This window comes from Dermacentor variabilis, chromosome 1, assembly GCF_050947875.1.
Source record: "Dermacentor variabilis isolate Ectoservices chromosome 1, ASM5094787v1, whole genome shotgun sequence".
Lineage (NCBI taxonomy): Eukaryota > Metazoa > Arthropoda > Arachnida > Ixodida > Ixodidae > Dermacentor > Dermacentor variabilis.
In genome coordinates, this window is record NC_134568.1 from 173,296,158 (window position 1) to 173,320,935 (window position 24,778).

Genomic DNA, 24,778 nt, shown 5'->3' on the forward strand with positions numbered 1-24,778 from the left:
GCGTAATATATACAATTGATTGATTGATTGATTGATTGATTGATTGATTGATTGATTGATTGATTGATTGATTGATTGATTGATTGATTGATTGATTGATTGATTGATTGATTGATTGATTGATTGAGTTGCTTCCAGTAAGTGGCGCAAACTAGCCATGCATTGCAGTATTTGCGCGCTCTAGACAACTGCGCGTTCTGGCCATACACTACGAGCATTCAAGCTTCAGCGCTGCGCCACAGTCCAGTTGCCTAGAGACGCTGGACAGAACTAGCAGTTTTAGGCGCATACAGACGCAGGTGTTGCTGAAGTCACAGTACGTGTTTGCGTACAGCGATTTCGCCAGCAGCTGCAGCTATCCGTTTGTTATCTATTGTTGTGGCATGTTACGTAAACGAAGGCGCGCAGGACGCTGAAACCGCAGGCCTGCGTAAGAAGCGAGGGCACGAGTCAAGGCGGTCTCGTTATTCACAGCGCAGACAGGCTATCTGCCGATAAGGGCGCTGTTAACGCAGTGCAAGATGAAGGCTTCACTCCTATGCTTGCTGGTGCTATTCCTGGTTTTTGCGAGTGCACAATATCGTCCGTTCATTCGCCGGCATCGTCCAAAAAGACCTTCCCTCTGCGGTAAGCCAAAAAGGAAAGAATATTTACTCCCGCTGGACGGGCCACTAGTGATCGATATATATATATATATATATATATATATATATATATATATATATATATATATATATATATATATATATATATATATATATATATATATATATATATATATAGGGTTAAAACTACATTATGTGGTTTTACGTGCCAAAACCACGATTTGATTAAGACATACGCCGTAGTGGGGGACTCCGGAACGATTTGGAGCTTCTAGATGCAGCCGCCATGGACGCGATTTGATCCCGCCATCTCGTGCTTAGCAGCCCGACAGCAGGGCCACTAAGCAATCACGGCGGGTATATATATACAAAATGTCCCAACTATCAAGCACCAAATTGTAAATACACGCAAATGTCACGTAGCTGGACAGGGCCAAAGTAATGTTGTTTGCCGTCGCTTGGAGATTATTTTCTGCATTCCGCCTAATTACATAATTAGTATTGAATAATTATTCAACTTATCAAATGTTATAATTAGATGAAAAGTGTCACTGAGAAAATTGTGGAGCAGCATGAAGAAGCTCCCGATACAGCTTTCTGTCGCTCAATACGTGCTACATAACAGTGTTTTTCCGAGCATGACAGAAGCCCGCGAATGCACGCGAAATTGCCGCGCGATTTGCCGCGCTATGCAGCTATATATATATATATATATATATATATATATATATATATATATATATATATATATATATATATATATATATATATATATTGTAATGAAAGAGCAGCAGACACTGAATATTTTTGTTTACTGTATAGTGATTCTCACTAATTAGGGTAGCCCTTTCTTTTTACCTGTTTCCTTTTCATTAATTCAGGGCACAGTATGTTGCAGTAAAGTGGGAAGTTTGGTCACTTGGTCAACGTTTATGTTTATAACAGCGCATATTGGACGAAAGACACGGGAAGAAATAGACAGGACCAAGCACTGACTCGCAACTGACATTTTTATTAGGAAATAGAACGCATAAATAAAAAGGGAGGCCGACCTACAGACGCGTACACTCATCCAACCACACCTTCAAGCACATCTATTTCGCAATCTAACGAGGAAACAGATGGAGGCTGTATGTTGTGTGGTTGTAGTCCTTTCTTTTAGCGCACTTCTGTGACATTTGGGCATAGCAGTTACAGGGCGCGTCCAATTTCGGCAGCGTTCGACATCAGAAACATGTCTGATAAATGTATATCAGTCGTTTCTATTTCCCTGTTAGATTACAATATAGTTTTTCTAGTATTTGCGGTTGAATGAGTGCACGCGTGCGCGCAAGTTGACTTTTTTTCGATTTATTCGCGCTTTTTCCTAATAAAAATGTCAGCAGCGCTTGTCTGGTGTACTTCTTTCCGTGTCTTTCGTCCCGTTTGCGCTGTTTCAAATATGCTAGTATATTGCTATACGGAAATGAAGCTTGCCGGACAGTACCAAGCTCACGACCACTGCCACAAATTCCGAGACAAAGATCACCTTCAAGTTATTCGTCCACAATATGGCCGATGCAATACGCACATTTTATTATCAGACATTGTTTTCTTTAAAAGCCTTCTTCGACCAGCTCGGTGATGGACACGCGAGCACCATGCGAGCATGCTCGCATGGCTCGCATGGAATGTGCTCGCGGAATGGAATGGCTCGCGGAATGTGCTCGCGCAACCATGCGAGCACATTCCGCGGCCATTTTGGGGACGAAATTAGGGTTCGCCTCAGTGGTCGTACCAAATGGACGCTCGGGCACTGCATGTTTCGATTGTGCAACGGCAGTATGCGCCCTATAGCGTTATATTAAAGTGTTTTACTTTTCCTAATCAGGCTGCATACTGTGCATGACGCAAACATTTTGAGGTTTACCGCAGGTGACAGTCTGCTGCCGTGTGGATCACCTTTTTTCTTCTCTCACACTTTCTGAAAATTTCGTCGCCTTAATCGTCTGCGACTAGGTTATGTGAAGAGATATGCATAACGTGCCCGACAAGTCCCACTTATGATTTAGACATCGTCAATAAAATTCTCCCACGAACTTATTGATAACCGACTATGAGTCATGCATTCATTGTACTGCAAATTTGTGGTATACGTCGTTACTGAAGATTATATTAAATTACACAAAAAGAAACAATCCTCAGCGCTGTATCGGTTAAATATATTCATCGAAAAAAAATGCAGTGCAAGAGATTTATTTTAAAAAATTGACTCGCCATCCCGGCCCTGCGAAAGTCGATGTCCAGCGAAGCTGTTGCAAAACCCCCACTACAACTGATGAGGGGGGCATGCAAAGCTTTATTGATGGTTCAGATGCTTGTTTTGAGCTTGTCCTTTATTGAAACGTATGCTGTTGCGTGTGTTGTATGTGCGATTTCAATGAATGTATGCACTGTTCGCTTCACTTTACTCAGCGTTCATACCCCCGCAGTCACTGATTTACGGGGGTACGAGCCGCTCCATTTTTGCTTGCTTACTGGTGGACTGGGCGGAGAAGGCCAAGCAGGCCCAGGGCCTTACTTGAGCCCAATCCCTCAGCCACGTCCCCCTTTACCCTTCCCCCTTTCAATGAAGTTTATCCCCACCACCACGGAGTATGAGCCATTGCTGATGACGATAGATACGTGTTTTGAGGTTGTCCTTGGTTGAAACGTACGCTGTTCCGCACGTTGTATGCGATTCCAATGAATGTATGCACTGTTCGCTTTACTTTGCTACTTTGCTGAGTGCTTGTAGCCTCTGCATTCCGCGGGGGTTGACCCATTGCATTTTTGCTTGTTCACTGTGCATTCCGCTATTAGGTGCTCACTGGTAAACATGTATGTATTACTTGTAATTAGCATAGTGGTTCGAGTTTGCAGTACATTCACTGTCATCGCTATCGGTGGATTCATATGTACGCACCATTTAGCGAAGACTTCCTCCGTAAGCGCGGTCTCCTCGCCGCCCATGTGTATTAATTAGAATTTGAGAGCCTCGCGGCAGTATCTGTGCCAGCGGAAGCACCAACAGATACTGCCAGAACTTGAACCTTTAGGTAGCGCTAGCACCCGTCTTATGAAAATAATGTGCTTTACCACAGTGCAGACGTACTGGCGTGCTGGTAACCGGCAACCTGTGGCACCTACCTACCAGCCCGCAAACGTGTGTGTGTATATATATATATATATATATATATATATATATATATATATATATATATATATATATATATATATATATATATATATATATATATATATATATATATATATATATGTATATATATATATATATATATATATATATTTCAATGAAAAGTTCTGTAGGTCCGTTGCATAGGTAGTTGAAGAAACGAAGGTGCACGCTTACGAAAATTGCATCTTTAATGCTTTTAATGTTCCGGCCGTGGCACGGCCTTCATCAGAACGTGACGAAGGCCATGCCACGGCCGAAACGGTAAAAACATTAGAGATGCAATTTTCGTAAGTGTGCACCTTCGTTTCTTCAACTATATATATATATATATATATATATGAGGGCTTACAAGACTCAATTCCTTTCTCAAGAACAGACGCAGCGCTGAAAATCCGTGTTCTTGCAAATGAAGCCATAAGTTCTTTATGGAACACACCAAGCTCGAAACACACACGTCTACACCGACTGGACCCGTCCCTTCAACATCGCCCCTCATATGGACTCTCTCGACTCGAGACAGCCGTACTTTGCCGAGTGTGGCTTGGTGTTGCCTTCACAAGATCTTTCGCCTTCCGAGTAGGTATGGAAGATACACCTACTCGCGGCTCGCGGATACCTACTCGCGGATACCTAAAGCGCGGCTTGCAGTCACTGCGGCGGCGAAGAGAGTATAGAAGACATACTTTGCCATTGTCCTCGATACAGCGCGCACCGGCTGTCGCTAGCGGCAGCGTTGGCACGCCTTGACGACAGGCCACTTTCAGAACACACAGTCTTGGAATGCCGACATGAACTGTCGTCGCACCGAAAGTCGGTCAAGGCTTTGTTGACCTTTTTACGTGGCAGTTGCCTATTAGAAAGACTATAATGACCCCATCTCTTCACTTCTTTTTGCTTTTATTTTTGTCACCGCTCTTCTTTCCGTCTTTGTTTCCCCTTTCTGTTCCTGCCTTTCTCTTATTTGCCTCTCTCTCTCTCTCTCTCTCTCTCTATATATATATATATATATATATATATATATATATATATATATATATATATATATATATATATATATGTACGTGCTCACTGTTCGAGAAAAAACAGAAAAACCTAAAATACTTCGCCATGATTGTGTCCTCACCATGCACTGTCATTGTCATCGCTTTCATTCATTATTCCCTGACACAGAACCGCAAGTTTGTAATCTAATCGTCTTGTGACAATGTGAAGACTAAAATTTAGTGATGCATTGAAGTTAGAGCATATAAAGAAATGGGCATTGTATCTCTACTTATTCGTTCGTTCGTTCGTTCGTTCGTTCGTTCGTTCGTTCGTTCGTTCGTTCGTTCGTTCGTTCGTTCGTTCGTTCGTTCGTTCGTTCGTTCGTGCGTGCGTGCGTGCGTGCGTGCGTGCGTGCGTGCGTGCGTGCGTGCGTGCGTGCGTGCGTGCGTGCGTGCGTTTTTGAGAATTAGAACGCATACTTGTACTTCACTGCGTATCTGTGTTCGTACTTGTGTGTACATCCGTCATGAATAGCTCCAAGGAGCATCTAACATCGATGTCACAGATGGCAGCGACTAACGCCTTTTGCACGCAGCTAGTAACGGTGTTCAAAGACGAAATTCTTTTCACAACTGAAATTGAGGTTTTCGGTATTCTCAGCGCAAAATCACTTTTTCGTTTTGACTTCAAGGTATTAGTCATGCATTCAATGCAAAATTATTTGCAAGCTTTTACTAAGGCATCACGTCCTTTGCGTCCTCTGAAATGACTCGTTCTCGTTAGTGACTTCCCTTCCTTTCTGCATACGAACACCCGCAGCGAAGACAGCAATAAGCCTATGTCTCACTCATCCCGTCACAATAGAAAAAAAAAACACAATCACAGATTGCCAGGGTATCTTCTTTTGGAGCGCAGCTCTTAAAGAGCCCCTCACCAGGTTTGACCATGTTGAGCTGACAAGCGATAACGATTGTGTATCCAAAGTATTACATCGCTTCGCGCCGCGGAAAGATTTGAAATTTCAAATCGAACGCCGTTTTCCCTTCTCCTCGCGGCCGCCGCGCTCCAAGCCGGAGGACGACGTACAAGTGCTAGTGCGCCTATATACATACACGTGTTCGCGCTGTGACGTCGCTCATGGTGATACGTGACTTCGAGAATTATTTAAGGCAACATCTGTTATTTGTGTAATGTGTCCCTTGAATAGACGAGTTAAAGCTTAGAGAAATAATAAAACACACAAACCGATTGTCTGCATGTTTCTGTTTTACTTCGCACCGCAGCAAGAGAGATGTACTTCTGTTTCGTGTGCTTGTTCCCACGTCGTGCAGTCACGCGCACACATCGCAAAACTATGTGATTTTCTATGTTCCAGCGCGAGATCATGCTCTGTGATCCGCTTGTGTATGTCTCAGTATTCGTGTAGCACCGACTTACACCGCTAATCAGGTGTCCTCGTGCACAGCGAGCAAAATCGTGCGCTGCACGAAACGAGACAATCACAACAGCTCGGGCGCGCCGCCGTGAGCGGGAATGCGCCGCGCCGCAAAAATAGCGAGGAAGAAAAAAAAATGAAGGCGGGGCCCGTGACTACTGCGTCACACGATCCTCGAGGTCCCGTATGGGAGAACGCAGGGAAGGAATTTCGCTTGCGGAGGCTAGACGGGGCGAGTGGAGGGAGTGTCTCACTTGGCAGTGGAGCTCGCCTCCTGAAATCTTGGGTTCGCGGCACTGAAATATTTTTATCTTGGCTATTAATGAGCCGATTTGAAAAAATGTTTGCGGCAGAACGCTCCCTAGACCACACGTAACAAATTCCAGCGTATAACCAAAATTTGCTACGGGGCCTGGTGAGGGGCCATTTAAGCGCCCGTTCCTACGGCGAGCGTCCGCGTCGTCCCTCGGCGTCCTCGTAATCGAGCGAACGAGCATAGCAAAAGGGTGAAAGAGCGGACGCGGAGCAGGGATGAAAAACGGCGATAGCGAAGAAGGCGCGAGGAAGAAAGCGGAGGAGGAGGGTGCAGCGGAACCATGAGGCGGAAAGCGGAGGAAGAGGGTATAGGCGAAAGCGTGAGAAGAAAATCGAAGTGCTACGTACGACGGGCTTTGAGCTGACTATGGCTACGAGAAATCGCCAGAGTAGCGCGCGTCGTCTGCATGGAAACAAAGCGCTCCATGCGCAGAAATCTGTTTGCGGCGGCTGCTGTGAATCGCGCCCACGCGTCACGATTAGCGAGACAGTCGCGTAACACTTTGCTCCGCTTGCAACTTGCCACACGAGATAGATTGTCCGCGCCAGCCAGTATATCACGAAATGAAAACACGTATACAGCTGCGCTCAAATTTCGCATTAGGGAGTATCGTAATCATAGGTGATTTCTTTTATTTTTTTATTTACCGTCTCAGCACCCTTTTGCTAACTTTGCTTAAATTTTAAATTTCATGATTTACTCGATGGGTGCACCACATGAGTCTGTTGTGACCATGCATATGTTGTGCAACGAATAGGACGGTGAACTAACCTGTCCACCTGTTTGTGTGTTTTTTTTAAATAAATGTATATAAGATGATGGAGCCTCATAGAGACTCCGGTTACCCATCTTCTCCGCTTTCTGATAAAAGAAAGAAGCACTTTTTTATTGGCACCTGGAGTGGTATATGACGTGAAAGACATTTACCGCGAAAAAGAAGGTTACTCACAAAGTTTATTTAATGTTGAAGAACACATGAAGCGTACATAAGATAAGTAACATTAAAAACGGACCCCACCCTGATGTTGTTATTAGACCGGGTATTTCTACGAAGATTATAATTTAGAAATAACTGTTTTAAAATAAAAGGACCGTTTCTTCAGAGACATGCCATCAGTGGTGGATACCACTTGGTGAAGGGTGACACGGGTAATTAGTCGCTAATTAGCAATCACTCATTCGTTAACTGTTTAACTTGTAGTTTCAACGGGCTCATCGTGATTGGGAAATTGAAGCGAGGGCTCCGGACAAGGCCATATCAACTTTTGGATCTTGAAAAATGCGATTACCCGTGGAACTGTGGCGCGACGAACTTCGGCTATCCCAGCGCGCTAAACCGAAACTAGGAGGCTGCAGCGAGCGCAAAGCCGCGGCCCCTCGAGGCGACGTTCTGCTCACGTCATCCCGCAGCGGGCCGCCAGCGCTGCGGCTCCGTGCTCCTCGCTGTCGCGGTAGCTACCGCCCCTGGGATCCCGCGGCACCATGTCTGGCCGGCCTCAATAAACAGTGGCCACGGCGGCTACCTCTTCGCGCCGCCTCCCACAAGACTATTTGACCAAGAGCTGTTTCTTCTTGTAGACCGAAGACTTCAGAACACATTTATTGCGGAGTCCCGCAGAGTGAGGTGTTGTGTGCTTCTTATATTATCAGCTGTTGCTCATCTCAGTGTGTAAGGATCGTGGCGCTAAATTGCCTGTCCATACAACTGTAATTGCTGCCTTCATTGCCCTGTTCTTCGCCATCGCCAAAATTCCGCAGTGCATGCCCATTAATATTTTTTTCTGCAAGGTGTTGTCGCCATGAAGAAGATAAAAACAAAATTTGTCCCACGTCTGAAATGATACCTATGATTTTGTACTGCATATGTATAAGTGCATACCATATGTATAACAAATATGTATACTAACTTATTTTTCTTGTGATTTTGCAGTCTGGCCAGAGGACTACCGGGTCTGGACACTCAACTGCATGTACGGCCGCGTTGAACGCCAAGTACGTATTTTTTGCGCGAAGTGGCTTTTAGACTGTGCCACGTGACTGCAAGGCAACAACCCCCCCCCCCTTTATTTTTATACTTACACGGCATTCTCAATACAAATTTCTCGGCGGCTGCTAATTCATGTCCCAGTTTAAATTTCCTTAGGTTAACGCACGATTCTTGCCGAGCACTTGATCAAGCCACGAGCTACTATTGCGCCTGTTTTTGTCAACGGCTGTTCAGGGTTATGACAAATATGGGATTCAAGATAAAGTGATAAAAGTTTATTGACCAGGCCTCATAGAAGCGCCGCATATCAGAGTCTGCGCGATAACCGCCAATCCTTAGCTAAATTTTACTAATTAACTTTATGACTGATCACTTTAGGGGACCTATTGTAATCGCAAAACTGAAATCAGCCAGTATACCCAAACCATAATAACCTTTTGCCAGAAACTCTGTGCTTCGCACCCGTTTTAGAAACTAGGTTACCCATCCGCAGCCAAACGCCTGGCTGTTTACGTCCATGGGCGCTATAATATAAAACTATTCCAAACTATTTTATTCCAATTCTGCAATTAGCCCATCGCGACTCGTCAAAAACGTTTTTGGACCACCCCCACTTCACTTGTCACGCGACGTCACGAAAACCGCGATAGCTTCCCATCTGATATGACATGTACACACTGTTTATGCATAATTTGACTGAACAAAACGAAAATAGTTATTTCTGATTCAACGCCTTTTCGCAATTGGCCCTCAGCTATTGGTCAAAAGTATTCGGGCTGCACCCATTTCTCCTGCCTCTCACGCGACGTCACAAAACCGCAGAAACCGCGTCAAAGTGACGCATTAAAGATGCATTAATATGCCGAATAAAACTTAATTTTCTTCTGAATAGCCGCAGGCTGCCCCGTTCCGAAAGGAATAAAAGATGGCTGCCGCCAATCGCTCAGGCACTGGCTACTCGCACCTGCCGGAAAGCGTCGGTTTATTTGCGTGTAATAAAACTTTTTGCGTGGCCGTGTAACGGCTCGGCCCCATCGAATCCCTCTCCACTTGAGCATGCTGCTCGCCTCTTGTGAGCCAATTAGATAAGACAAGCCGCTCAGTGCAGGCAATGTTATTCGTTTTTCAAGCAAACAAAAGTGACCTCCTATGAACGAGCGGAGCATTTGATTGGTTTTTTTCAGACAACCCTGCGGGTGACCGCCCGATGCTTGCGTCGGTGGTTACGCAAATTTGACGTCAAAAGATTGGAATAAAAACATATTGGAATAGTTTTACGTTATACGGCGCCATGTATCTCCGCATTAATCCGCGCTGTCAAAAGGTGGAGTGCGGAAAGGTATTAAGTGGAACAGCAATGCAATTCGCGAAACATTTCGAGTTCATATTTCTTGAAAGCGATGCAAGTCTCAGAGTTCCTAGCAAGCTGTTCTACCTTGAGTGGCAAGTCTGCGATTGGAACATGCCCTCTAAAATCCAATAATTAAAATTTGTTTCAATTCGTAAAGTGGAATTGATAATGAAATAACTGAATTACTTATCGTATTATAAAGGAGAATTATTGAGGTTCGTAGCGACAGCCGGTTCTAGGATGAACCGAGCACAGTCTTCTAGCTTGAGCCTCTGCTGCGCGCTTGATGCTGCCGATGCTGCTGGCTCTGCGCTCACGTTCGTTATCTTCCTTACAATGGCCACGCGGAAATAAAGGAGCCATCCTGGCGACTTAGTTTTCTGGAAGGGCGGTAGAATGGTGATATGGCCTGAGACGCTGAACGTGAACAACTTCGTGGTTACGACGTCGCATGTCAGACGGCAGCGTTAGCGGCTCAACCAGGTAATTAACGGGTGATTTTCTCTCGGGAACGCGGTATGGCCCGTTGTACTTCGGAAGGAGTTTTGAAGCGAGCCCAGGCGTGCGGTGTGGTACTAACAACCAGATGAGAGCGCCCGGGAGAAAAGTGGGAGTCGAGTTCTGGGCGTCGTGAACGGCTTTTTGACGGTTCTGGTCGTCCGAGGTGAACCGGCGGGCCAGCTGGCGACATTCTTCGGCGTGTCTGGTGGCTTCCGAGATCGGCAGGCATACGGATGAGTACGGCCGGTAGGGCAGAATGGTGTCGATTGTGTGCGAAGGATGACGGCCGTAAAAAAGGTAAAAGGGTGAGAATCCGGTAGTGGCCTGAGTCGCCGTGTTGTAGGCGTAGGTGACAAACGGAAGAAATAGGTCCCAATTAGAGTGATCAGGTGAGAGATGCATAGCGAGCATGTCACCAAGAGTTCGATTAAAGCGTTCCGTGGTACCGTTAGTCTGTGGGCGATAAGCAGTGCATTTACGATGGACAATAGCGCATTCAGCAAGCAGTTGTTCGATGACTTCAAATAAGAAGGCGCCGCCTCTGTCGCTTAAAAGTTCACGTGGACCTCCATGACGAAGGAGAAAACGGCGAAGTATGAAACTGGCGACCTCCTGCACTGTAGTATTTGGTAGAGCAGCAGTCTCCGCATACCGTGTTAAGTGGTTTACCGCAACGATTATCCGCCTGTTGACGGTAGGAGTCAACGGAAGTGGCCCGTAGAGATCTATACCCACGCGAACAAAGGGTCGGGATGGGCATTTTAAAGGCTGGAGTTCACCGGCGGAGTTGTGCGGTGGCGCTTTGCGGCGTTGGCACTCACGACAAGAGCGGACGAAGTTTTGAACGAAATTGTACATTCCCCGCCAGTAATAGCGGTGTCGAAGTCTATCATCGGTCTTGAAGACTCCCGCGTGGCCACACTGAGGGTCGACGTGGAACGAGGAGCAGAGCTCTGATCGCAAGATTCTCGGAATGACGAGTAACCAGGTGCGTCCCCCTGGGGCATAGTTGCGCCGATATAGTAGCTGGTCGCGAATCGCAAAATGAGGAACTTGGCGCCGAAGCGTACGTGACGCCGGAACTTTCGACGTATCCGAGAGAAGGTCGAGCAGAGATGCAGTCCAGGGATCCTTACGCTGTGCAGCAGTGATAGTGTGAACGTCCAGAGAGGATAATGTACGCTCGCAGGCGGAGTCGTCACTGGCCTTCGGAGGAAGCGGCGATCGGGATAGCGCGTCAGCATCGGAGTGCTTTCGCCCGGCACGGTAAACCACGCGGATGTCATATTCTTGAATTCGCAATGCCTAGCGGGTAAGGCGGCCCGATGGGTCTTCGAGCGTCGATAGCCAACATAGTACGTGGTGGTCGGTCACTACGTCAAAAGCTTGGCCGTATATATATGGGCGAAACTTGCCAAGCGCCCACACAATGGCCAAACACTCCTTTTCTGTAACACTGTAATCGGTCTCCGCCTTGGTTAACGTGCGACTCGCGTATGCGACGATGTATTCTGTGTGGCCAGGTTGACACTGTGCCAACACAGCGCCAAGGCCTACACCGCTTGCATCGGTATAGATTTCGGTTGGCGCTTGAATGTCAAAATGGCGAAGAATGGGTGCCGTCGTGAGAAGACGGCGCAAGGTTGTGAAGGCGTCGTCACACTCTGGAGACCGTGATGAAAGATATCTAACGCCACCAAGGAGCTGCGTGAGAGGCGATATAATTGACGCAAATGTTCGAACGAATCGCGAGAAGTAAGTGCAGAGGCCGATGAAACTGCGTAGCACTTTCATAGTGGTAGGTTTTGGTAACGCAGTAACAGCACGTAGCTTCTCGGGATCGGGTCGAATGCCCTCCTTTGACAAGACATGGCCTAAAATTGTGAGCTGACGAACAGCCAATCGACACTTCAGGTTAAGTTGCAACCGGGCGTTGGTCAAGTAAGTGAGTACGTGCTGGAGGCGGAACAGGTGCGTTGCGAAATCAGGGGCGAACACCGCAACGTCGTCAAGATAGCAAAGACAGATTTTCCATTTGAGGCCACGCAGAACATTATCCATCATTCTTTCGAACGTAGCAGGTGCGTTTCAAAGTCCGAAAGGCATGACGGTGAATTCATACAAGCCGTCCGATGTAACAAAGGCAGTTTTCGGGCGATCGGTCTCTGCCATCGGAACCTGCCAGTAGCCTGACCTCATATCCCGCGAAGAACAGTACTCGGCTCCCTGCAAACAGTCCAGAGTATCATCGATGCGTGGTAATGGGTAGACGTCCTTCAGCGTGATCTTGTTCAACCGTCGAAAATCAACACAGAAGCGGATGGAACCGTCTTTCTTTGTGACGATCGAGGACCACGGGAGAGGCCCATGGGCTCTGTGAAGGTTGAATGACGCCTCGACGGAGCATGTCATCGACCTGGTCTGCAATGACGTGGCGTTCCGTAGCGGACACGCGATACGGTCTTTGTCGCACTGGTGAGTGAAAGCCAGTGTCGATGTAATGCTCGAGTGTCGATGCACGGCCAAGAGATGTTTGCGCAACGTCGAAAGAATGGCGGAAGTGCTGAAGGACTGCGAGAAGTTGAGATCGCTGCGAATGCGTCAGATCTTCGGCGATAAATGGGCAGAACACACCAGTCCATGTTGAATCGGGTACGGAGAGGGCACTCAGTTCGTGGACGGCAGTAGAAGGCACTTCTTCGAGGACGGAGACAATTCGTGTTGAATCAACCGACTCGGCGTAACCAAGACATTAGCGGCGGAGCAATGATAGCGACGGTGAAAGATGATTGTAAATGGGCATTATGCTGACACCAGCGGCAAGATCAAGAGCTGCCGATGGCAAAGGAAGCGCTTTTCGGGTAACAAAGTGATGAGAGGGCATGAAGAAGACCGTCCCATCGCATATGGTACTACGGAAGACTGGTACGAATGCTGCAGAGCACGGGGGAATACAGGTGTCTTCTTTCACGACAATTTTAGCGGCAGGATGAGCATCTACCGAGGCCAGGTCACCAAGTTGGAAAAATTCAATCTCACCCCGAGCGCAACTGATGATGGCATTGTGGCGTGAGAGAAAATCCCATCCTAGAATAACGACGTGGGAGCACGATGAAAGAACTATGGACTCAATCATGTATAAAACGTCTTGTACGGTCACACGGGCAGTACAAGCAGCGGTAGGGCGAATGGGTTGAGCACTCGCCGTTCGAAGCGACAACCCAGACAGAGACGTTGTCAATTTACGAAGCGAGCGGCAAAGCCTGGCATCCAAAACTGAAACAGCGGCATCGGTATCGACGAGGGCGACTGTAGCGACATCTTCGATAAACACATCAATGACATTGGCAGGTAAAGGAAGAGGACTTCGGCATGTCGACACTTGCACAGTTCTTGCCTCGGAAGCTGCGACGTCTAGTCTAGGGGAAATTGATCGGCGGCGTGGGGAGGGTGACCGGAGGCGTTTGAAGCGAGGACCGCGATCAGTCTGGGAGCGAGCTGGTGATGGGTCAAAGGGTCCGTAAGGCGCATTTGGATCAGGCGGCACATAGGGCGCTCGTCGATCGTCATCGAACGCCTGCGATCGGCGTTGGCAGAACCTTGCGACATAACCGGGATACCTACATGCGAAGCATATAGGGCGATTGTCCGGTTTACGCCACGGGTTAGCGACGGCAGTGGTGGTCGAGGGGACGGGAGGGGAAGGGCGGTGCACAGGATGCTGGACGCCACGCACGGGCACACTGCGAGGGGCCATTGCAGCAACCGTAGCATAAGTGATTGGTGTAGCCACGACACCCTGCTAGTGAACAGCCGGCAGCGCTTCCGCGACCTCTTCATGAATAACGTTACGGAGATGAGACGGCAAAGTGCTGGCAAACTCCTGAGTGACGGACACCAGAGACAGCTGTCGTGCGACTTCTTCGAGGACGAAATCCTTGATTTGGGTTACCAGGGAGGCTTGTTCGGGGTCGGTGGTCAGGCTGCAGAGTGACGCCGCATTTGGTGTGGGATGTCGCCTTGTCAGAGCTCGCTGCTTACTTAATTCATCATAGCTCTGGCACAAGCTGATAACGTCGCCAACAGTGCGCGGGCCCTTGGCCAGAAGCATCTGGAACGCGTCATCATCGATTCCCTTCATGACGTGCTTGATCTTTTCCGCTTCCGTCATGGCAGCGTTCACGCGCCTGTACAAATCTAGCACGTCTTCTATATAGCTGGTGAATGTCTCACCCGTGTCCTGTGCGCGTGTACGCAAACGCTGCTCGGCTCGTAGTTTCCTGACGGCGGGTCGGTCAAATACTTCCGTAATCGACGTCTTGAACGCCGACCACGTTCGGATATCCTTCTCATGATTTCTGAACCAGAGACTGGCCACGCCCGCGAGGAAGAATGATACGTAAGCCAGTTTGTCCGAGTCATTCCATTTGTTGTGAACGCTCACCCGTTCGTAGGATGACAGCCACGCTTCAACGTCGTTGTCGTCGGTTCCGCTGAAGATGGGAGGCTCCCGCTGGCGAACGGTGCCAGCGCAAGGAACGGGTGGCGATGGAACAGTCTGCTGGTCGGCGTCCGGCATGGCAGAGGGTAGCGCCTAGAACGGAGTTCCAGGATGGTAGAGTGGAACGTTACCCCGCACGGCTCCACCACTTATAAAGGAGATTTATTGAGGTTCGTAGCAACAGCCGGCTCTAGGATGCACCGAGCACAAACCCCTAGCTCGAGCCTCTGCTGCGCGCTTGATGCTGCCGGTGCTGCTGACTCTGCGCTCACGTTCGTTACCTTCCTTACAGTATTCTTGATTATAGCGCGAGTTCTAATGGTCTGAAACGCGGCAAGCGGCTCGACGCGCTCGCTGGCCCGCGAGGAATTCATAACTCGAAGGGCCGCTCAGCGGCGCTCACTTGCACATTAATTCTTTTTATTTTATACCTTCATTTCATATAATCATGACGTGGCGCCTCCTCCTACCCATTGGTTGCGCCGCCACGTGCCCAACGAACACTAGGCCAAACGTTTATAGTCAGCCAGGTGGCATCGACGTGACGTCTGCAATGACGCACGCACTATATGCACGCAGTTAGTCAATCAGAGTCGTGGAGCCGCCGTGACGTCAAAGTGCTCGTCTCGCACCTTGGAGGCCCGGATTCGATTCCAACCGAGACCGAAACTCACCTAATATTCTTTTCAAAGGCGTTACTTTACATTGTTTAAAGGAACCTCCTTGAGAAATTTTACATCAATCCGAGTATTATCTTTACGTGCTTTTACTCAGCGCCATCGGCCATTTTTGGTACCATCATTCGGTCACGCCGCCGACTACAATGCCAGGTTTTCGCGTAATGGCGTATAATGCTTTCGCATTAAAATATGGTCCCAGCACGAGACACCGAACGATGCCTCGACTAAAGCATCTATTATTATGCGTTTTTTATTAAGCCTATCTTCCTGACACTCGGACATGGCCTGAACTATCATTTTACATTTGTCGCTCTGCAGGTGAAGAAACTAATGGACTTGATTCTCATGCAACAAGCGTGGAACGTTCAACAGTTCTCTCGGGCATTGTGCAATCCGGTTAGTATGCATGCCCACCTGAACTTGTGTGATACGATTCCGCCACAAGCATTATTTCTCTGTAAACTCAGTGGAGAGAAATGGCGTCGTGTCTAGCAAACAGTATCGAACTCATATGACAACGTGCGAGACTCAGAGGCATGCTTCGCATTGCAGGGTGATTTTGTTGCTGTGGAGCAGCAGTGCACGCTTTTTGTTGTTTGACGTTTTTGTAGCTTCGTTTGTAGCGCATCATCTCGGTGTGTCTGTTATTATCCCTCCATTATTTCATTTTTTATGTCTTATTCGCAATGAAACAGAAATGGAGTAACTGCAGCCCACAGTACCTCAGCGCATCCACAACAAGTTATGACTGAACAAAACAGGATGCAAATCACTGGCTGGAGATTCCAGCTGTAGCATAAAAGAGTTGTGGTTTGGGAGAGTTGGTTTTCCACAATGTTGAGTGGTGCAGTGCGAAGCAGGACAGAGGGACACAGAAAATAAGAAGACGTATTATGAAATTACGCCCTCGTCTTTTCTGTGTCCTTCTATCCTGCTTCGTTCTGCACTCCTTAACTATCAGTAGCACAGGACAAATAAAAAAAAAGTTAGCGATGAAATGTAAAATTTTATCCTTATTTCTTTTTCACTTTTCTCGGCGGATTTTCGTCGCCTTATGCAGGTGAGAACGAGTGAAATATTTCTCAAGCCTTTGACCACGTGCAGGGCGCTAGCGGTCTTAGAAAAATACACTTGTGAAGGGATCTTATCGGCTTGCTAGCTGCTGAAAACCATTTGCAACAGATTACAAGCCATAGATGCCCAGTTTCGCCGACAAATAAACAACGACGTCAGAAAGAAAATTGCATCGTATTCACAGAAACGCAACGCCTCACCAGTGGCGCAAACTTTCCGCGGTGGGAATGACTCCGACATGTGCTGTGGTGCGGAGTCGCTCTCGTGCTATAGGCCAACACGACTCCGAATCCGAACGACCACTGTCGTTGACATAATGGTGCGGTGGTAGCACTAGACTAGCAACAACGTCCATACGACGAAGTGCTGAAATCTGCGCGATTAGGTAGGGATTTAAGGGAGCCATACCACCAACAAAAGTTGCATTGAGACTACAAGCAACTTAACGCAAAGTGGCGGAAACATACAAACAAGAAATAGACGAGGACGAGCCCTTTTGTTGGTGTCTGTCCGCCCCTTTGCGCTAAGCAACCGTAGTCATAATGCAAGGGCAACTAGCCCAACAATCAGTACTTATATAGACAAAAGTTGGAGTCGGCCACGGAAGTCCTGAACACGACCGCAGCGAGCTCCTGGTGAAACAATCTGTACAAATAAATCTAAGAGGATTGGTAAAAATTTTCGAAAATATTCGCACCCTTAAATATTAAAATAGTTAAACAGAAACGTCCTAGCGCAACAAATCCTCTTCTCTCGCATATCATTAGGTGTTATTGTTTATCCTTAGGTGTTATTGTTTAAACATCATGTCTCTTGAGGGAATCAAGCATTGCTTATACGAATAATTTTTCATGTAAAACAGTTTTTTAACATTTTCTGATTGACGAAATAACCCAGATTTCCACCTTAATCATGCAATCCGTCTTCTTTTCTAGTACGAAGTGTTCAAGCTCAGGTCGTACTTCGGGGTGAGTATACACATGTTGATAAACGGCAGCGTATGCAACATGCCATATCTACAAAGAGGCACTAAGATTGTAAACACGGCGCACATTTAAGCGAGCAATATTACTAAATTTGGTATTGTGTAGCTCTCTGTGCATAATATAGCAGGTTTTTTTTTTCTCGTGCCAAACACTCTAAAAAAACGGTCACATCTTGGCCCCTGCCATTTCTGCAGCTAAGCTACCTGGCTAGGCGAATAACAGTAGCAAGAAAAATTTTAACAGTAAGTTCGCTTATTACCTCCAATCTGGTGATTAGCTTTGCAATTGGTCACTGTAGGAAGCATGTAATTGCGCAAACGAAGTCGATGAGTATAGTGAACTCATGTCTCCTTAGCGTGAATTTTAACTCTGGCGCTCCTTGCGCCATTAAACACCAATCATCATCAAATTCTAAGACTAACACCACTTTCGAAGTATAATTCCCCCAAATCTGCAACAAAAAAAAATATATCCGCATTCCATTTAATTTCACCCCTAACTGCTAGAGGCATTCTTTCCGAAAAATTATAACTAGAACGCCAATGTATTTCGTAGCACATTTCAACGTTGCAGGTCTGGAAAGTGGCGCTATACTCTAAGGATTTCTGCTAAGCAGGCATGACTTCACTAATGCTCTAATTCAATTTCGCAGTTGCAACATGTGTCCCTAAAGTGAGCAATCAAGAAGTTAATTAGCACATTCTAGGTAATTAGCGAAATCTGCACTGAAATCTTTTCGCTGCTAATTAATGTTCGCCCTAGCAAGGTAGCCAATCTACAAAGAACAGCGGAGCCTAGATATATATTCTTCTTTGAAGTGTTTCGCATAAGAAGAAAACCCCTGCGAAAATCGATTCATGATTGAATAACGGCTGTCCCTGCTAAGAGCAGGAGATGTCAGACAAAATATTCGTCTTTTGCTGACCAAGTTTCATGGCAGTGGCTGATATGAGAATTTGCGTGATAATAACCAATACGACCAATATTCAACAAAATATACCAAGAAACTTTTCACATCATGAATTTATAGTGCACGTAATGGTAGAACTGAAGTCTGCCAGTACTCAAAGTATAACCAAACATTATAAGGTAGGCAATCAAAGTCTGCAGCGAAACACATTTCTGAACTAAACACGTGTTTCCGCACTGCGGAATAATGCGGTACAAGAAATGCTAACTGGATCAACAGTGCAAACCGAGGCACACTTTGAATCTGTATTTTTCAAAACTGGTGCTATAGGCACATTGTTTGTAGCAAAATGATGATGCTTCGCACGCTGGATGCTTTCAATTCTGCGGTTCCAACATGCCCTTAAAGTTGTTATCTTGAAAAGTTATTTAGTCATATTTCGTTAAGTAATTACTATGTCAGCGATTATCGCCAAAAATTCTAACATCCGCCGCTGCTAAGGAATTTATACAGCAAACATTACCATTCTTTTTCGAATCCTCTATTCTTAGCAAAGAGAGTTGTCGCTGAAATACGCTGTATATTTAAAGGTCAGGGCGCCTGCAAGACCAAATAAACACTTCATGTCTTCAAATTACACGACTGATAGGCACCATTACAAGCGAAGTTCGACCGCCTGGTGCCGTTTGTATAAACAAGAAGTTGACTGTATGCGTAACCTTCTTAGCTCACAAGTTATCCCGTTTTGCTGCACCTATAGCTAATGCGAGTACGTCAGTTCAAATTATGCCGCTTGAAACAATGCGTTATGCCTACCTGAACGCTACAAGTTTTTTTTCCTTTCTTTTTTCTTCAAAGTAGCACTTAGGTGATTGCTTTTACGTCGGTTAACTACTCATGTTTTTAGATGAAAAGCGCTCTCTCTCTCTATCTCTCTCTCTCTCTCTACTTACAAAAGCAGATTTGGATCTTACCACTATTGGTATCTTATACTTCTAGTCAGTTCGTTATCGCGAATTCGCTGTTCGGTAATGGTCAGTTTCAGTTAGAATTCAAGAGCTACCACTCGGCTGTCTGACATTACTGATGAGTTCTACTGTCTGCGCATGTATAATATCACTGCCTAAATTTTATCCGCCTTCAGATAGACACTTCCAGTAGAAGTGTGAGAGCACCGAAGCATTCTCGATCAACTGAGTTAATTGCAAGGTCTCAGAATTCAATTACTGTTTAAAAAAAGCTGTGGTTAAAACAGGAGAACAAGATTAGGCCTACAATACTAAAGGAAACCGCCATGTGCTTTCGTAGGGGAAGAAATTGTTTGGGAAAAAATGACTTCAGGGTGAAAAAAAAACGCGAACCTACATGCTGCCTAAAATTCGGAGGACCCTTCTGAGTGCTGCGTCTCTGACCTCGGCAATGCAGCTATTGTTTCTAACATGCTTTTCACCAGCATGAGCAAATTTTCAAATAATTTTTATTAGTTTTCATTATGTTTTTATTATTTATTATTTTATTATTTATTATTTTATTAGCCATTACCCTGACCCGTTGTCTTATCTCTTGCCTCGACAGAGGCTGTCGCAACAATCTCGACCCGTTGAGTACCAGTTAATGGGCGCCAATAACGTCAAGTTACTCCATTCTGAGTTTGTTCCAATCTTCTGGCGTCAAATTTATGTAATCGCCGGCTTCCCGCAAGGCCACTTCAACAGTCCAATCAAACGCTCTCCTCGCTTATAGGAGGTGACTTTATTTGGTTCCAAAGCGAATAGTATTGCCTGTCACAACAGCTTTGCCTTATCTAATGTGCTGACAAGAGGCAAGAAGCGTGCAGAAAAGGAGAAGGTTTCGGTGAGGCCGAGATAGCGCAATGAAAGTAGATAATTGAGCGAGGAGAGCATTGCCGGCGTCTCCGATTGGTCCGCTTCCCCATCCTTAGCTTGCGGTGGCTCGTCGACGCTTGTACCGGTGTGCAGCGGGGCGTTAAAATGCGGCTAAAATGGACGCTCAGTGAAGATTTCGCAGAGCGATGTCGTATGTATACGGACCGAAAGGGCTCGGCAACGTTATACTGGTTATAATGCCACGCAAAAAAAAATGTTTTTTATACCCAGAGAAATGAATTCCCACCGGCAGCTCCGAGTACACAGCGCCATAGCGATCAGTGGACAGCCGCGTTCTATTCCTTTCGGCTACTCCAAAAAATAGTTCAGTCTTGTTCGGCATATTAATGCATCTCTGCTGCGTACATGTCATTTCGATGTGTGAGTTTGCGCGATTTTGTGACGTCACATGACAGACAGGCGAACTAGGCGTAGCGCGAAAACATTTTCACCAATCGCCGAAGGCTAACTGTGACAAAGGCGTGGAATCAGAAAAAAAAATTATTTTTGTAGTCTACTTATGCCTAATCAGTGTGTACACGTTGTCTTGAGAAGGGGAGTTCTCGCGACTTCGCGACTTTGGTGACTTCCTGTGACAGACAGGTGGAGTGGCCGAAGGAAATTAAATAGAAACTTATTAAAAACGCTTAACGTTACAGCAATATATATATATATATATATATATATATATATATATATATATATATATATATATATATATATATATATATATATATATATATATACCCTACAGCTCAGGCCAGTCAATCGAGCTTTTTTCAAGTTACCTCAAGATATATATATATATATATATATATATATATATATATATATATATATATATATATATATATATATACATGTATGGAGGCAACGAATAGGACAAAATTATGGCTTCCATGACGCAACGTGAATACTTCCTATACAGAGTATTGTAAGATTCGTCGGACGATCTCGACGCTGCCACCATTTGTTAGAGTTGTCGGACGATCTACGAGCTGTAGGCCGATCTCACCGCTGCCATTCAGATGTAAGATTTGGCAGTCGTAGCTGTAGGAAGGAGCTTGACTCTTCGTCGGGACTTAGGAGAGCAGGATTTATTTACATGTTATTTACAGTTGAACATGAGATACATCGACAGTTTAGCATGACTCCCAAATGGAGCCCGCAAGACGAGCATACAGCAAACAGCTTACGAGCACACAGTCCACGAGTACATTTCGAGCACGACAACGAGCACGACGACGAGCACACTCTAGCAGCCGACAATCGCTGCTTATAAGCACTCTGCTCGACGTCATAGTTCGACGTCATTGAAGATGACCCGCCCTTTTGGAGGAGGTGGGCTCTCGACTTGGAGGAGGATGAGGGCTCACACACACACACACACCACACGCACACGCACACGCACACGCACACACGCACACACACACACACACACACACACACACACAGGTGCAATGGTCCGAAGCCGAAATCAGAGGGGCTTCGTAGAACTCGGAGCCGTCCCAAGTGGCGCGGCCGGGTAGCACATTGTCTCGTGTCTCGAAAAGTGCATGGGAAGGAGCCCTCGACGGCGTTCCCGCGGCAACTCCCCCACTCATAGCAGAACAAGGCGGCGTTGTCGTGTTGCGCACAAAGCTTGCTTCGTCGAACTCGGAGCCGTCCCGGGTGGCGCGCCCGCGTAACACATTGTCTGGTGTCTCGAAAAGCGCATGGGGAGGTTCCGCGAATTACCTCCCCTCGAGAACTCCCCTCGCCACGTGGCTACCGGTCATCCGCAGTTCTCTGAAGTGCGCCACCGTCCCGGTTGGATCAGAACACGTGCAGCGGGCTGAAATAGCTGCAGGCCGATCCTAACAGTATTCAGAGTTGTCCAGTAAAGTTCATTTGGTAACCGTTCCACGTCGTCCTTTCTTTTGCTCAGTGGTCTGACAACCGGAGATGATGCGATTAACCGAATGATTTCCTAAACAGATGTGTGTGTGGCTTATGTTTTTTAAAACCTGATTAGTAATGTTAAAAGCTCGCTGACAATAAATAGCGCAAGCCCACTATCGAATCCGACTTTTGTGGGCAAACAGAAACAAAATGCATAAAAAATCGCAATGATCATTTGGCCACCCAACACATTTCCACTTAATATAGCTTATTTCTTGAATCCCGCATCTGTGCTTCAGCTGCACCTTTAAAGATGTCGTTGTCGAAGAATTCCACACTGCATCGATCTTCCAGAGCTGATTTTGAGTGAAGGCATCTGCTGTAAAATTCTGATTCAGATTATCAACCGACTGTTGCGATTTGTCGTACAGGTTACGACAACCTACTGTAAACCCCGCTGTAAAGGAAAAATAAAGGAAACATTGTGCTGTCTACCAGAGTCGATTTCTGTAAAACTCGGCTGATTCTTTAAAAGAAAAGTAACCAGCAGCACGGCTTGTTAACATTAACATACCTACGAGCTTGCCAACCAGAACGACAGTATATATGGGACCCAAAGAAGCGTTAACGCATACTTCCTCCTCCACGTTTTCTTTCTTTCTTTCTTTCGCATGCCTATTCTTTTGGCGATTACCAGACTTAGATGGCACAGTTAGTTGCTGGCTTGATGGAACATGGTTATAATGACGCATTTTGAGGACAGGACACAGAAAGAATGCACACAGGACATTCGCCGATGCACAAGAGAGCCGACTGTCCTATGTGCATTCTTTATGCGTCCTGTCCTCAAAACGCGCCATTATAACCATGTTATTCTTTTGGCACTCACCACGGTGAGGGGACCTGCACGTCAAAAAAGTGTAGTCGCTAAAGTGAGGGGGTCCCTTTTTATTCCATCCCATGTCATTATGTGCGCAGAGTTGCGCTAGTCAGTGGTTGGGCCAATGTCACTGGGGCACACAGTAACAACGTAACAACGTGTCATTATTCATAGGTTTGCGGCCACTGCGGCAACATCGACCTACGACCCGCCCTCTCCCCCCCCCCCCTCTTCACGCTTCGCTCCCCTTGGCAGGAACCATCCGTGTCAGGCCTGGCGGGTGAAGCATAGGAAAAAAAGAACTTGTACTGCAGAACTCAAAAGAAGGAGATAATATAATAATACAACAATAATTAAAAAAAGAAAAAAATTACCCCAACACGCGATTCGAACCGACCGCAATGCTTTTGCGCAGCGCCGCGAAACAAGACGGGAAAGCCCGCTATCACACAGGTTCTGCATCGGCTGATGTTGCGACTCTAGTGAGGTGTCTTTTAACATAGTCGCTTCCTATTCTTCCTGTAGATTTGTTCCCATTTTTCTTTCTTTTTCGCCACACATGGCTAAAGGAATTCCTCACGGGGAAGTCGCGTGTCACGCGACTTCCCCTTGAGAAATCTTAATTTAACTCTATCCATAAGACAGCGCACTATCTTAGTTAGCAATTCTTTTTATTTTTATCCTTTTGTTTTTCAGACAAAGGTGCATAAGAAACTTCTGAGAGAAGCCACTACTGAAGCGGACAAGTGCCTTCGCTACCTTCTCAAGAATACAAATAACGCTTGAGGGTTATAAGAATAAGAAATCATTAAGCACAATATTCGAAACCATGACTGCGTTTATTGAATGTGTTTGTGCCAGAGACACGAAGACTACAACAAATGTCATAAGCAGAAGGGTGGGAGGGGGGGGGGGGGGGTCATTTGGAAAGACCGCCTTCCGCCACCTGGACCTGGATTCGAACATCGCAAGTATACTCATGCCAACTAGCTCTTTCACATTGTCGCCACATGTTGATTTTGATGATACTTTTCATACAATAGCACGTACCCGCAGCTGGGGATTGGCCAAGAAGCGGGTGATGTACAAATCGTGCCAGCGCCGACTAGCTCTTTGATATGATCGCCGCGCGTTGATGGTGATTATCGTTCCCGCACTATGGCGTGCACATACCCTTACCCACATGCACATACCCACATCTATATGTACTGGGCCATGAAGCGGCACGGTACATGTAAAATAAGTACGAAGAAATGAAGATATTCAGGCTGGTGTAAGAACTGTTCCATTGCGTAGCACGGGTGGGCGAGAGCACGTGCGCGCCACTTTGCGCCAACGACGCAGGAATGAGGCGGGCAAATGCATAGCATTTCATTCAGCGCTTCACGAAAGGTTCGCTTCACATAGACTCCAAAATGTGCTTTGGATCTGCACAACCTTTTTGTTTCTAACAGACAACGCTGAACCCTACGCACCTACGTCGCCTTTTTTTACAATCGCCACGGGAAAACAGTATATTCGTACTATTCCATTGAAAAATCAATTATGGCTTTAAGAGGAAGCTTTAGCTCGGGCCGAACTCCG

The 24,778-nt window shown here is 46.4% G+C and overlaps 1 protein-coding gene across 1 annotated transcript; it reads left to right on the plus strand.

The window, feature by feature from the left end:
- The first annotated feature begins 396 nt into the window (after positions 1 to 396).
- On the plus strand, positions 397 to 24,014 carry LOC142588084 (uncharacterized). The gene is made up of 5 exons (XM_075699549.1): positions 397 to 627; positions 8,488 to 8,549; positions 15,896 to 15,973; positions 17,587 to 17,619; positions 23,891 to 24,014. The coding sequence occupies exons 1-5, from the start codon at positions 522 to 524 to the stop codon at positions 23,978 to 23,980; spliced, it is 369 nt and encodes a 122-aa protein (XP_075555664.1). The 5' UTR covers positions 397 to 521; the 3' UTR covers positions 23,981 to 24,014.
- The last annotated feature ends 764 nt before the right edge of the window (positions 24,015 to 24,778 follow it).